The sequence below is a fragment of the Cervus elaphus genome, chromosome 2 (assembly GCF_910594005.1).
Source record: "Cervus elaphus chromosome 2, mCerEla1.1, whole genome shotgun sequence".
Classification (NCBI taxonomy): domain Eukaryota; kingdom Metazoa; phylum Chordata; class Mammalia; order Artiodactyla; family Cervidae; genus Cervus; species Cervus elaphus.
Window position 1 is genome coordinate 25,953,764 of NC_057816.1, and position 15,467 is coordinate 25,969,230.

The 15,467-nt window shown below is 36.7% G+C and overlaps 1 protein-coding gene across 1 annotated transcript in view; it reads left to right on the top strand.

Moving 5' to 3' along the window:
- Window positions 1–15,467, top strand: part of PRMT3 (protein arginine methyltransferase 3) — a 122,832-nt gene that overhangs the window by 71,224 nt on the left and 36,141 nt on the right. The window contains exons 12-13 of the mRNA XM_043875092.1: window positions 413–600; window positions 2,558–2,644. Of these exons, the coding sequence (XP_043731027.1) occupies window positions 413–600; window positions 2,558–2,644 (275 nt within the window). The remainder of the gene's footprint in view (window positions 1–412; window positions 601–2,557; window positions 2,645–15,467) is intronic.

A 15,467-nucleotide genomic window follows, 5' to 3' on the forward strand; every position in this document is an offset into this window, starting at 1 on the left:
GCATATATTTAGTGCTCATAAATATTTACCTTTTATAATAAATAAGAGAGGATAATATGAACTGGTCTCCTGCACAACTATCTGTCCCATAATTTTCTTTACATGTCACATAACATCTTTAGAAAGGGCTTGTCTTTACACGTTTCAGAGGAACATAGAAGGTAAAAATCTCGTACCTCTTCACAGTCAGCATGTTTAATATTAATAAATTCAAGATTGTGTCATCCTTTTAAAATAATTTGAATAGGAGCTCATCACTGAAATCCTTACTTTAATCTTACTACCCTCCACTGCTAGTAATCAATTGCTAGTAATGTCTACTTGGGATTTGGTATTTCTGTTTAGCCTTAATGATTGTATTTTGTTATAAAGGGAGATAATGCTAAATTGTTGGGTGTTTTATTTGTTACAGTCTACCCTGATAGTTGCACTATCAGCCTTGTGGCGGTAAGTGATATGAATAAGCATGCTGATAGAATTGCTTTTTGGGATGACGTTTATGGCTTCAACATGTCCTGCATGAAGAAAGCAGTCATTCCGGAGGCTGTGGTGGATGTTTTAGATCCAAAGACACTTATTTCAGACGCCTGTAGTGTTAAGGTGGGTACTTTACTAATTTTCTTTAACGGTGTGGCTGTATTTCTTATTTTTCATTTATGAGGTTAGTATTTCAAATTGATGAATTGATTTTATGTATGGGTCTTCAAAACTAATCATTCTTCATTTTAATTAAAGCAACTTGATGTCATAATATTTACCAGTTGACTGTGCCATCCGTTTGGAATCACTTCTCTTTATGTAGTGAAGTTTCTTACACTGAAGGCTTGAATCATTGACTTAGTGAAGGCAGAAAGTCCTGTTGTATTGTCATTTCTGCTTCACCACCACCTCCTGCCCTTAATTCTAAGCTTCTAAGCTTCTTATTTATAGCCAGTTTATTCATTCATGTATGTTTCACACAGTTTAACTTCTCATTTGGATTTCTTCCAGCCTTTTCAGATTAAGTAATTACAGTGACTATGTCCATGAGACTAAAACCCTGCTATTTTAATTTTATATTCTTCACCATGTTAATCTCTCATTTTATTGACAGTTTTGCTATGTCAAATTTGCATGGGTTGAGTAATTTTGCAGTTAGTGATAGTACTGTTGGTTTTTGTGAAAGACTCCTTAATTTATCTATTTCGATTGTATAATGAAATAAATATAGCTTGTTTAGTGTTAAATTCAGAACACTGTCTCTCTTTAGTCACACTGTTACTTTCATAGTATCAATAATTATTCTTGGCACAAAGTATTCAATAGATAATCAGTAAAAGTTCATTAATTTTCTTAAGTGGATAAAGTCTTAAATTAATATGTAAAGTTTCTCAATAAGAACAAGCTGATTAAAATTGCATTCACCTTTTAAGAAAAAAAAATATAGCATGGTTAATGACTATAGGACTGTTCAGTGCCCTGGTACATTGAGTGTAAAGGATTTATTTGGATTCTTCCACTCAGGGAAGGGTGAATGGTTATAGCCAACTCAACCTTAAGATGGAACAGAAAGAGAAGGATCATGTCGTGGTGCTAATTTCTCTCTCTAGTTATTTCTTGGCTTAATTCCCAAAAATGCTATGGGTAAATAAAATAGTTGAAATAGAAGATTTAGGACTGATAAACAAAGGTGTTTAAAAAGTATACATATCCTTTCTCTTCATTTGTTTAGGTAAATGTAGCCTGTTCTGTATTCCCCAGTCCTTTTATAAATAAAAGGCAACCACAATGTAGCTTCCTTAAAATTTTCTCACTGTTTAAAATAGAGTAATGCCTCAAGTAGTCATGTGAATTGTGTTCACTGTGTTATAACCTATTCATGGTCAGCCAAATGCCGATGACAGCCTTCACAGCACAGCATCCTTTGGTCACACTGCTGTATCCGAGTCCGTCTACTCTCCATAGTGAAATGGAGAAGCCTTTGAACTAGGATGGAACAGGAAAATAAGGATATTTGGCCATTTTTTCCCCTGAAGTGAATCTTCTTAGTTGATTTTGTTCATTGGTTGGAATTTGTATGGTTGTTCCTAATATCTAACAAACTTCAAATGCACTTAGAAAAATGAATTCTAAAACACCTTGTTCTTTTAAATAGCATATGTTTTCAAGTTGGCATTTCCTACAAAAAAGATTGACTTACCACACATAATTTATTGCAAATGTATACCACTGGTGGTTTACAAAATGATTTTAGTTGGAACACAGGAAAACACTTTTTATTTGAGAGTATTTTAATCTATCTTAGAAAAAACTTGAGCACAACAGAGCCATGATTTGATATGTATTATTCATATAACAAGTCTAAGTAAAAAATACTAATTTGATTTAAAGAAGATGTAATTAAATATTAGTGCTAATAGCCTTTAAGTTTAGAAATAATCCCCAAAGTGGGGTGTGGGTGATTAAAGTTCGCAAAGCATTGGTTTACAGTAATTTTTTTGCATAGAAAAGAAATATTTATGTGTTTCTGATTTTATTTTTACTAAATCCTTCCCTCTGCTCTTTTTTTAATGGATAGCATATAGATTGTCATACGACGTCTGTCTCAGATTTGGAATTTTCTTCAGATTTTACTCTAAAAATCACAGAGACATCATTGTGCACGGTAAGCTGTTTCATTCTACTTTCACAAATCTCTCTAATAGTGTGGTTGATTGGCAGGCTAATGAATTAATTACCAGGCTTGTGATAAATGAAAAAGACTATTGCTTTTGACAGTCTATCGAATCTGTCTGTTGAATAGATCTGTTTTAATAAGTCAGTAGATGTCAGAAAGTTGAGAAGAGAAAGTATTAGGAAACCATGTTTACATAGTGATATTTCTTTATAAGCTCTTCACTGTTACTTATCATATAATTAATGGAGAGCACTCAACTTTATCTTCATAGACAGAAGTGAAATGTCCTGCTCCTCTCACTGTCTTAACACTCAATTCAGATGGAAATAAAGTGATTATTTTGTATAATGTTTTATATTCCTGGGAGAAAAATAATGAAGAAACTGATGGTTTACCTGTCTTGAAAGATTCAGCCTGCTCTAATAGAAATAAGTAGGTGTTTTAGAAAAGTTAGACAAATCTAGATTCACATTTGGTTCTGCCACTCCATAGTTTGTTACTTTGTTCAGCTTACCTAGGTAATAAGTACTGCAGATTAATTAACTGCTTTAAGAAAAATGGTTGTTCTTTCTGTGTTGAAGACTAGTTATATAGATGAGTGAGATATAATATGTGAAAACACCTACAATGTAGCCAGAAATGTTATTACTAAAATATATTAATTTTTCTTAAATAATTACTAAATGTGTATTAACGCTACAGTATGTAGCGTTTACAGTATACAAATTACAGTATATATTATACCTTGACCAGGAGACTTAGAATGTTAACAAAATGTGGACCTTTCCTTACCAATGTATAAATTTACACAGGTATTATAGGTATATTTTTATCATTTTAAAATTTAATTTTATGGTTTAAAAATACTAATTATATCTTCAAAATGAAAATTTTTATTGAAAACTGTATCATCAGAAACTGTGAAACAGTTTATGGTCATGTAAACTTTGACTCTTCAACCTGATTCTTTTAAATACTTTGCTCAGATCAACATATAAAAGATTATGATTTCTTTAAGAGTTTTTCAGTTCATTTTGAGCCAATAATTATTCTATAACCAAAAATGTTTTAGCTATTCTTTGATGTTATGAGAACATCTTTTTTTAATCAAAGTTGGTTTTATAGTTTAAAAAGTTAAATATCTAAATCCCAGACTTAGGATTGTTAAGCACCCATTATATTCATGTATTTAATTGGTGAAAAGCAAAATTTCATTTTTCCCGTTTGTCTATCCCAGACTTTCTAATTCTGCTTTTTATTAATAGTAACTGAAGTTATTTGGTCAGTTGAAATTATAGACCACAGCCTTTAACTCCTAGACTTACTCTGTGTTTTTATATTCATAATCCTTGAGTGTTAAAAATGACCTCGTTTTTGAAAAAATTATTGAAGTGTAGTTGATCTACAAATGTGTTAATTTCTGCTGTACAGCGGGGTGATTCAGTTATACATATACATACATTCTTTTTCATTATGGTTTATTATACGATGTTGAATATGGTTCCCTGTGGTATATGGTAGGACCTTGTTGTTTACCCATTCTGTTTATAATACTTCACATCTGCTAATCCCAACCACCCACTCAATCCCTCCCCACTGCACCAAACCACAGGTCTGTTCTCTGTATCCACGGGTCTGTTTCTGTTTTGTAGTAATTTCATTTGTGTCATATTTTAGATTCCACATATAATTGATGTCATATGATATTTGTCCTCTGACTTCTTTCAGTTAGTATGATAATCCCTAGGTCCATCCTTGTTGCTGCAAATGGCATTGTCTCATTCTTTTTTTATGGCCAAGGAGTATTCCTTTGTGTACATCTGTACCTCATCTTTTTTATCAACTCATCTGTTGACATTTAGGTTGCTTTCATGTTTTGGTTATCATGAATAGTGCTATTATGAACATAGGGGTATGTGTATCTTTTTGAGTTATAATTTTTTCTAGATATGTGCCTAGGAGTGGGATTGCTGAATCATATGGTAGCTCTGTTTTTAATTTTTTTAGCAACCTCCATACGGATTTCCATAGTAGCTATACCAATGTACATTCCCACCAACAATGTAGGAGGATTCCCTTTTCTCCACACCCTCTCCAGCGTTTGTTATTTGTAGATTTTTAATGGTGACCATTCTGACTGGTGTGAGGTGGTACCTTGTTGGAGTTTTGATTTGAAAAGTGAAAGTTAGTCATTCAGTCATGTCCAACTCCTTGTGACCCCATGGACTGTAGCCCTCCAGGCTCCTCTGTCCATGGAATTCTCCAGGGAAGAATTCTGGAGTTCGGTTGCCATTTCCTTCTCCAGGGGATCTTCCCAACCCAGGGATCAAACCCAGGGCACCCGCATTGCAGGCAGACTCTTCACCGACTGAGTTTTGATTTACATTCCTCTAATAATTAGTGATATTGAGCATCTTTTCATGTGCCTGTTGGCCATCTGTATGTCTTATTTGGAGAAATTTAGGTCTTCTGCCCATTTTTTGATTGAGTTGGGTTTTTTGTTACTGAGTTGCATGAGCTGTTTGTATAGTTTGGATATTAGTCCCTTGGTGGTGGTAGTGGTGGTGGTGGTCATCTTTGCAAATATTTTCTCCCAGTCTGTAGGTTGCTTTTTCTTTTGCTTATGGTTTCCTTTGCTGTGCAAAAGCTTATGTTTGATTAGGTCCCATTTGTTTATTTTTGCTTTTACTTCTGTTGCCTTGGGAGACTGCCCTCAGAAAACAGTGGTACAATTTATGTGAGAGAATATTTTGCTTATGTTTCCTTCTCGTTTTATGGGGTCGTGTCTTAATGTTTAAATCTTTAAGCCACTTTGAGTTTATTTTTGAGTATGGTGTGAGGATATGTTCTAATTTCATTGATTTACATGTGACTGTCCAACTTTGCCTACACTGCTTGCTGAAGAGACTGTCTAAAAGAGACCTCTTGATTAACAGCCATTGATCTATAAAGTAATTCTTAGAAGTTACTTGTTGTATTACCACTACTATTAAATAATATTATTTCAAATCTACTTGCAGTGACCTCTGCACAAATCCAAGTAGAGCAAATATGAAACTGGTGAAGGCCTCAAAACTGTGTTTGTTTTTAGTTGTGCATATTTTTGAACTTTATATAAATGAGTTTATTGAGTTTCATTGAAATGTTTTTTATTTTCTGGGTATTGGTCGAGGTTCTTAGTTTCAGACAACAGAATCCAGGTAAGCTGGTTTAAGCAGAAAGAATTTACTAAAGAAAATAAGAGGATTTCCAGACACAATGGCAGAGCTAAAGGACAGGCTACATTTTGAACTTCCAGAAACAATTTATAGAACCACGTCACCTTAGAACTGGCCTGCTACAAAAGCTGTCTTCCCCACTGCAGACCCTATAAGCCCCAATAACCCTGGCCCACTCAGGTAGCCACCACTGACAGCCCCAGATGAATGACTACCTCACTACCATTCTGTTCCTGTCCTCCACCCCCCACCCAACTCATGCTGACCAGTTCCTCCTTACAATTCTTCATTCAACACCTCTGCATAGCTGAATGCAGATTATGTCGTACCCTAGTTACAGGAAGTCTTGGAAAATAGTTTTAGCCACAAAAGTGTTAGGCTGGAGAAAGTATCATAACACAGAAGCTGGGTTCCCTTGCTATCTGAAAGTAGAGTGTTCCTGTGAAACTTTTTGTAAGCGGAAATGGTGTAAAGCGACGAAAGTTACCTTAGAACACATCTTGCTAAAAATGCATAATCTAAATTGAGATAAAGTGTAGATGCAGTTCAAAGCTCTGGTGGCTTGATGCTGAGATACCTAGTGTGAATCCTGGGGAAGGAGTGTGGCACTCTCTCCAATACAAACACTGAATGCTACTTTTGCTTTTCACCTTTTTTTGTAAAAGCAAAAATCCTCTTCAAATTTATTTCTGTTAGGGAAAACATAATAATGTAGGTCTTTTGTAAAAGGGACATGGTGTAAAGTAAACTTTTGAAAAGCAGGAGATACCTATATAGAATTATTTCTATTGTTATTTGGGATAGAGTACAAGAAAGAAGCTTTATGTTAAAAGAAATTGTATTTATCCTTTGATCTTAGTTTTATTTTGTATATTTAAAAGAGTAAAATAGAATGAAAAAAGGGAAAAAACTGGTAAAGTCTGTTTAATCCAAAGATTGTAATCAAACTGTTTTTGTTGAAAAATAATGTATCAAATAGGTGCTGCTGCATTTGTCCTTGTACATTTGGAGTTCCATATCTGTGAAGAACCATTTAGAATTACATTTTTATTCCCAGCTTGCCTGAATGATTTTAATGTAAAAGTCTGGATTGAGACTGGCCCGGAATTTGAGAGAAAGGTGGCAGGAGATTGGAAGGGACGTGTATGTGTGTGATCACACTGCTAAATAACATAGTTCTGTAACTCACCTTGAGAGGATTTATTGGCTGCGTGCCAGGTATTGAAGATAAAAATTTTAGTACTCAACATTTATGGTAACTCTTCTGTTATTGTGTGGTCAAATAGTCAATATAAATTATCTTTGATGGTGATAGTATCTAGCAGGCATTGAACATTTGTATATCAGGCAATGTGCTAATCACTTTAAAAGCATTATTTCATTTAATTTGCATAATGACTAGTTGACATGGATACTAATATTCCCATGTTATGGGTGAAGAAAGGGTAAATCACTGTAATATTTTGAGAAATACTCTTTCCTAACCCAAAGAAACTTTCATAGTGGGGTCATACAAACTATTAAAGGAACATTGAGAAACATTATGAATGAGTTCTTCAGGAGTGAAAGACAGGAGGTTGCATGTTCTCTATTTGAAACAGGTTTGAAAAATCTTATTCCCAGCCAGTAGTCTAGCAGTTGTTGAGAGGGAGAGGGAAAAAGAATGTATGATCACAGCGTGCCCTTCCTCAGGGATAGGACTGACAGACTCATAGGATACAATAAGCCGCATAGCCCATCCTCTTTGCAGCAAAGGAAAAGTATATCTTAGAAAAATCTTCTCTTTACCCTTTCAGAGTAAGCTTATAGTTGTTTGATGAGTCATGTACATTTCTTAAAACCTTCCTTTCCTTCCAAGTATGTTACTCTAACATGAACCTGACTTGAGTGAGATTTTGTGGCCTAATGCTTGTATTGCATTTTCATTGTGAATCTCAACCATCCACCCATATCTACTCCAGGTGTCTTTTGCTCTTTTATTGTTGTCGTTGTTCAGTCATTCAGTCGTATCTGACTTTTGCCATTGCATGGACTGCAGCACACCAGGCTTCCCTGTCCTTCACCTTCTCCCAGAGCTTGTTCAAACTCATGTCCATTGCATCAGTGATGCCATCCAGCCCTCTCATCCTCTGTCATCCCCTTCTCCTCCTGCCTTCAATCTTTCCCAGCATCAGGGTCTTTTCCAGTGAGTCAGCTCTTCACATCAGGTGGCCAGAGTATTGGGGCTTCAGCTTCAGCATCAGTCCTTCCAATGAATATTCAGGACTGATTTCCGTTAGGATGGGCTGGTTGGATCTCCTTGCAGTCCAAGGGACTCAAGAGTCTTCTCCAACAGCACACCTCGAAAGCATCAATTCTTTGGTGCTTAGCCTCCTTTATGGTCCAACTCTCATATCCGTATGAGACTAGTGCATAAACCATAACTTTGACTATATGGACCCTTGTCATCAAAGTGATGTCTCTACTTTTTAATACACTGTCTAGGTTTGTCATAGCTTTTCTTCCAGGGAGTAAGTGTCTTTTAATTTCATGGCTGCAGTTACAGTCTGCAGTAATTTTAGAGCCCAAGAAAATAAAGTCTGTCACTGTTTCCATTGTTTCCCCATCTACTTGCCATGAGCAGATGGGACCAGATGCCATTATCTTAGTTTTTTGAATGTTGTTTTAAGCCAGCTTTTTCACTCTCCTTTTCACCTTCATCAAGAGGCTCTGTTGTTCCTCTTTGCTTTCTGCCGTAAGGGTGGTATCATCTGCATATCTGAGGTTATTGATATTTCTCTGGCAATCTTGATTCCAGCTTGTGCTTCATCCAGCCTGGCATTTAGCATTTGCTCTTTGACAGAGTGCTAACTCCTGACCCTCTTCGCTTAACAACTGTCTGGAGCTACTATGCAAGCCTAGTCTCCAAGGCTACTTTTTAGCTTATTTGCCTGGTTACTTGGGAATGATCCATTAACAAAGCTATTAAGAGGATGAGAGCCTAATTGGAATTGAGTTATTCTGTTACATAATCAGAAGAATTAATGAAAATATGGGAAATAAAAAGCAATGCCTGGTAAAGAGATGGAGAAAGTTACTCTGGCGGGGGAAAAGTGTGGCTTTCTTAGAGTGAAAAAAAAGGTACCCAGTTTTGTATTGCTGAGTACAAGCCTTCACATAAATTAAATTCTTTCTTTCTTGTGCTTGAAACCTGAATGCATAGGTAAAAAATGAGAGAATTTCTCTGAATAGTTAAGCCCATTTTAAATATATGCATAACCATTTATTTATTAATGAGATTCTCAATTTGTGGCCTAATTAATATATTGGAGGAAATTGCATTTTTCAAACTAGCAAGATGCTTAGAACACCCTCTTTGCGTTTAATTTCGATTGTGTGTGTGCTGTAAACCGATAGTGCTTTTAATGGCTTTCTCAAGTTTGTTAGAGCCTTGAATGGAAAAATATCTTTTCTTTGCAGTCTCCTCCACCAACATACACACAGAACACGTATCCACACCACAGAATAAATTTGGTAGCATTTCTGATTTAACATTTTGCATTACCAAACTTTATGTTTTGGGGAATATAGCATAGTGCAGTACTTGTATGTATATGTTTTGAGTCTTCAGTTCAGTCGCTCAGTCTTGTCCGACTCTTTGCGACCCCATGGACTGCAGCACGCCAGGCCTCACTGTCCATCTCCATCTCCCGAAGTTTACTCAGTCTCAGGTCCATTGAGTCAGTGACGTCATCCAACCATCTCATCCTCTGTCGTCCCCGTCTCCTCCTGCCTTCAGTCTTTCCCAGCATCAGGGTCTTTTCCAAGGAGTCCGTTCTTTGCATCAGGTGGCCAAAGTATTGGAGTTTTAGCTTCAGCATCAGTCATTCCAATGAATATTCAGGACTGGTTTCCTTTAGGATGGACTGGTTGGATCTTCTTGCAGTCCAAGGGACTCTCAAGAGTCTTCTCCAACACCACAGTTCAGAAGCATCAATTCTTCAGTGCTCAGCTTTCTTTATAGTCCAACTCTCACATCCATACATGACTACTGGAAACACCATAGCTCTGACTAGACAGAACTCTGTTGGCAAAGTAATGTCTTTGCTTTTTAATGTGCTGTCTAGGTTGGTCATAACTTTCCTTCTAAGGAGCAAGCGTCTTTTAATTTCATGGCTGCAGTCACTATCTGCAGTGCTTTTGCAGCCCCCAAATAAAAAGTCTGTCACTCTTTCCCCATCTATTTGCCATGAAGTGACGGGACTAGATGCCATGATCTTAGTTTTCTGAATGTTGAGTTTTAAGCCAACATTTTCACTCTCGTCTTTAACTTTCATCAAGAGGCTTTTTAGTTCTTCTTTGCTTTCTGCCATAAGGGTGGTGTCATCTGCATATCTGAGGTTATTGATATTTCTCCCAGCAATCTTGATTCCAGCCCGTGCTTCCTCCAGCCAAGCGTTTCTCAAGAGGTACTCTGCATATAAGTTAAATAAGCAAGGTGACAATAGACAGCCTTGACATACTCCTTTCCCTATTTGGAACCAGTCTGTTGTTCTATGTCCAGTTCTAACTGTTGCTTCTTGACCTGCATACAGATTTCACAGGAGGCAGGTCAGGTGGTCTGGTATTCCCATCTCTTCAAGAATTTTCCAGTTTGTTGTGGTCCACTCAGTCAAAGGCTTTGGCATAGTCAATAAAGCAGAAGTAGATGTTTTTCTGGAACTCTCTTGCTTTTTTGATGATCCAGTGGATGCTGGCAATTTGATCTCTGGTTCCTCTAACTTTTCTAAAACCAGCTTGAATGTCTGGAAGTTCACGGTTCAAGTACTGTTGAAGCCTTGCTTGGAGGACTTTGAGCATAACTATGCTAGTGTGGTGGAGAAGGCAATGGCAACCCACTCCAGTACTCTTGCCTGGAAAATCCCATGGACGGAGGAGCCTGGTAGGCTGCGGTCCATGGGGTTGCAAAAGAGTCAGACAGGACTGAGCGACTTCCCTTTCACTTTTCACTTTCACGCATTGGAGAAGGAAATGGCAACCCACTCCAGTGTTCTTGCCTGGAGAATCCCAGGGACGGCAGAGCCTGGTGGACTGCTGTCTATGGGGTCGCACAGAGTCGGACACGCCTGAAGCGACTTAGCAGCAACAGCAGCAGCAGCATGCTAGTGTGGGGGTGAGTGCAATTGTGTGGTAGTTGGAACATTCTTTGGCATTGCCTTTCTTTCCAACTGCACTGAAAACTGACCTTTTCCAGTCCTGTGGCCACCACTGACTTTTCCAAATTTGCTGGCATATTGAGTGCAGCACTTTCACAGCATCATCTTTTAGGATTTGAAATAGCTGAACTGGAATTCCATCACCTCCACTAGCTTTGTTTGTAGTGATGCTTCCGAAGGCCACTTGACTTCACATTCCAGGATGTCTGCCTCTATGTTGGTGATTACACCATCATGATTATCTGGGTCGTGAAGATCTTTTTTGTATAGTTCTGTATATTCTTGCCACCTCTTCTTAACATCTTCTGCTTCTGTTAGGTCCCTACCATTTCTGTCCTTTATCTTGCCCTCTCTGCATGAAATGTTCCCTTGGAATCTCTGATTTTCTTCATCTCTAGACTTTCCCATTCTATTGTTTTCTTCTATTTCTTTGCATTGATTGCTGAGGGAGGCTTTCTCATCTCTCATTGCTATTCTTTGGAACTCTGCATTCAGATGGATATATCTTTCCTTTTCTCCTTTGACTTTCACTTCTCTTCTTTTCTCAGCTATTTGTAAGGCCTCCTCAGACAACTATTTTGCCTTTTTGCATTGTTTCCTTGGGGATGGTCTTGATCCCTGCCTCCTGTACAACGTCAGGAACCTCTGTCAGTAGTTCTTCAGGCACTCTATCAGAACTAATCCCTTGAATATATTTGTCACTTCCACTGTATAATCGTGAAGGATTTGATTTAGGTCTTGGTTGTCTGTAATGATTGAAGGATGATTTTCCAGTGAGTCCTGGTGATACATACACAGCAGTTTTCTGAGCATTTTTTACTGTATCATAAGGTATTATCCACAGTTAAGGTCAAATCACTTTTGTTTTTATGATGAGGTATGCAGCTTTAGTTAGCAACTGACTTCCTAGCTATCATATCAGCCTGTCTAACCTTGCAGTAAGTGAACAATAAAGTCCATTATTTTCATAGAACGTTCATAGGGGTTCAGAAGCAAATGATTTAAGGCTGTATAATTTAGAACCAGTGTGTTTTATCTTGTGAGTTAAGGTTTATTTTTTAATGCCATTTATATAATTGTGTAATGTTCTCTTACTCTGTATCCTAGCAGCATTTATATTGATATCTGTCTGAATAAGCTCCATAAAGATACAGACAAGCATCCTTTTTCATAATCCTGGGTGTACATTAAATGACTTCTCATAGTTCCTTTCATATAAAAATGAGTTGTTTATACCTTAAAAATGAAAATATTTAAGCTGGTTTTATCAGATTGTGTGCTCACATACATACTGTCTTTGTCATGTAAAGATTTTTTATTTAATATATCATCTCTTAAAGCAATCATTTTTATATCTTAATTTTAGCATTATGTTTTCTTTTATTCTACTTCTATATTAGCATGCACTAGAATAATGTTCAGTTTGTATAAACTTTCCTTAATATGATTTTAAAGCTCATTTAAAGAAGAATATTTTTCCAGCCATTTTTTTTACTGCAGTTGTTAAATATAAAACAGTGGATTAAATTTAAAAAATCAGGCTTTTTAAATATTTGGATTTAATAACCTTTATTTTGGATTTAATGATCTCTTACAATAAAGTCTTTATTTTGGATTTTATTTGAGAGCTATTTGGTTTTTAATATAACTTTTAAAATCTTTATAACAATGTAAAATTTTGTGTCAACAGATATTTCAGTTTCTTAAATATTAAATGCTGACCGTGTGCCAAATACTTGTTTGAAATGTTTTGTCACAGATAACCACAACAAAAAACCTCTCCTGTATCCTGAAAAGGCACTTACGTGAGAGGAGGCAGGTACTGACTGCATTTTAGTATGAATAATGAAGATAGGAATATAGAGGTATGAATAGGGTGGTCTGAATTCGGGAGCACAGAAGTGAGGTATTTTTCTGATGGAAAAATTATAGTTGGTAATCAGATTTTATAGCCAAGATTTCATGACAAAGAGAGATAAAAATCATTGCCCCCTCAAAAAAAAAAAAAAAAGATTTGTATTTTAAACAAGGAAATCTATTCTGTTTCCAAGGATGAAAAGACTGACAGAAAAGCTGAGGTATGGTAGCCATGTAATAACTTGATTTTGGGATAATTTTTGTTCACCTAGTTTTTAATTCACTAGTCTTTTCTTAATCTGTATTGTTTCTGTTGCTAAGGTCACCAATAAATATTTTCATTTTAAATACCATGTATTTTAGTTCTAGCATTCTTATCTTGATTTTTTGAGTTATATTTCATCTTTCTAACCACTTTGGTTACTCTTTTTTATCTTAATTGCTTAACATATATATAATAATTCTTATAAGATCTATTTACTGATTCTATGAGGTGCCTGTGATTCTACTATTGCTTTTTTCTTTTGATTGTGGGTCAGATTTTCCTATTCTCATTTTTCATAACTTTGTATTTTATGCTAGTCATTGGGTTAGGTTGGCCCAAATGTTTGTTGGGTATTTTTCATACGATCACATAGAAAAATCTCAACTAACTATTTGACCAACCCAAGTTAAAAGATAGTACAGACTTACCTAATATTTTCACCTAGAAGGACCTCCACTTACTCTGTCTGGTAGCTACTCTGAGGACCTGATCCCTTTTATCTACTCTGAAGTTGAGCTTGATTGGGTCTAGATTCCACTGCAGTTAATTTACTTGGTCTTGAGCATAAAATTAGACGTTTCCCTCTTTCCAACTTCATGGAAAGACCATCAAAACAAAGCTGACTTTAGGGAGGAAAACAAAATCAGGATATTTGTAAGGTTTAGGAGATCTGATTTTTGAAGGGTCTGTCATTTCAGAGCAAGGGATTAGAGGGGAGAGGAAAGGTTCTGATCTGGGTTTGGCATGGTTCCTGACCTCAGTGAGAGCTGATAATGCCAGTCAAAAATTGTCAGCTGCCTTCTGCCTCTGCGAGGTCACTAGCCACTGCAGTCGCTGACCTTCCACACTCTTTTTATAAAAGAGTTCAGAGTGGAATGACGCCCTCCGTGCTCTGGCCTACAGATAGATATTTTGGTAAGATTTTATGAGACCAGTTTCTTGTATCGCTCTTGTCTAGAAAAGCAGTAAAATCATTGAAGGAGACATCTGTTCCTCATGGCTAGCAACAACTTTCTCATGAGTAGCAGCAACCCTCTGTCCAGATGTGTCCTTGACTGCACTTATCCCCCTTCACCAAAGTGACATGTGTACTAACCTCCCGCCATCTCCTCAAAGCAGTTCCTCAGACCTGTCTTAAGATGCTGTCTCCTGGGCTTTAGTCCTCATTTTGCCCCAAATAAGATAGCTCACAACTCTCACATTGTGCTTTTTTTTTTTTTTGGTTGACCATAGACATAGTAATGGTTGGGTTTCAGCTTGAGTTTTGAAGAGTTAACAGTGTAATTGAGCCTTCTGTTTGAGAAGAGGGTATTTTACTCTCAGGGTTAGTTGGAAACAGGGTTATTGTTCATATACATGGATTTTTCTTGAGGGATCTGAAACAAACTGCCTCATCTTCCTGGACAAGAGTTCGTGGAATAATAAAGAGAGCTGAATAGCAAGACCATGCTAATGGTGCCGGTGAGTGGTTGCAGATGATTTTGGCTTTGAACACCACATCACATCTAAACACCACAAGAAAACCTCTCTCCCTACTTTCTAGTATAAGCATCAGCTTCATCAGCTTTCTTAGCTTGCAGAGAGGACTAGCCAGGCCTTTGAGAATTTTCCAGAAACCAATGCACCATACTACCCCAGACTTGGCCATTAAAAATTGCTTGGTTTTTCCTTGCCCCAGCAAGGTTCCTGTGCCATGACATTTTTGCTGCTTTGCCCCTGCATTGGGTAGATGCCCTCAGGCGAAAGCAGCTATTGGGTAGATGCCCTCAGGCGAAAGCAGCTATTGGGTAGATGCCCTCAGGCGAAAGCAGCTATTGGCTCCACTAGGAAGTGCTAATCCCTCTTACTTGTATCCAAAGCTCTTTGAAGGTTGAGAAATGCAGTTGTTTCATTTACCCAGTGTTTTGTTGTAGTAGCTATATCAGAATGAGAAGAGGGTCTTTTGCACACTGGAGAGAGAAGTCCCTGAAAGCTTTGTTTTAAGTTAGGAAGAGTAAATGAAATTTTTTCTTTAAGTTAGGGTATTTAGGATTTTAAGTTAGGAAAGTAGAATTTTATGAAAATAAAAGTTAACTGAAACTGAATTATGTGTTACCTCTCAATTCTTTTTTTTTTTTCTATTTTAAAAAAGTATGATATATTTGATAAACAGTAGAAACATATTTAAGAGGCACTGATACTTAGAACAGGTCTTGAGTTACAGTTTTTTAGGGCTAATACAGATGTTTTTAAAAGAAACTTTAAAATGTTTGCCATTCAAACTTCCATGGTTCTTA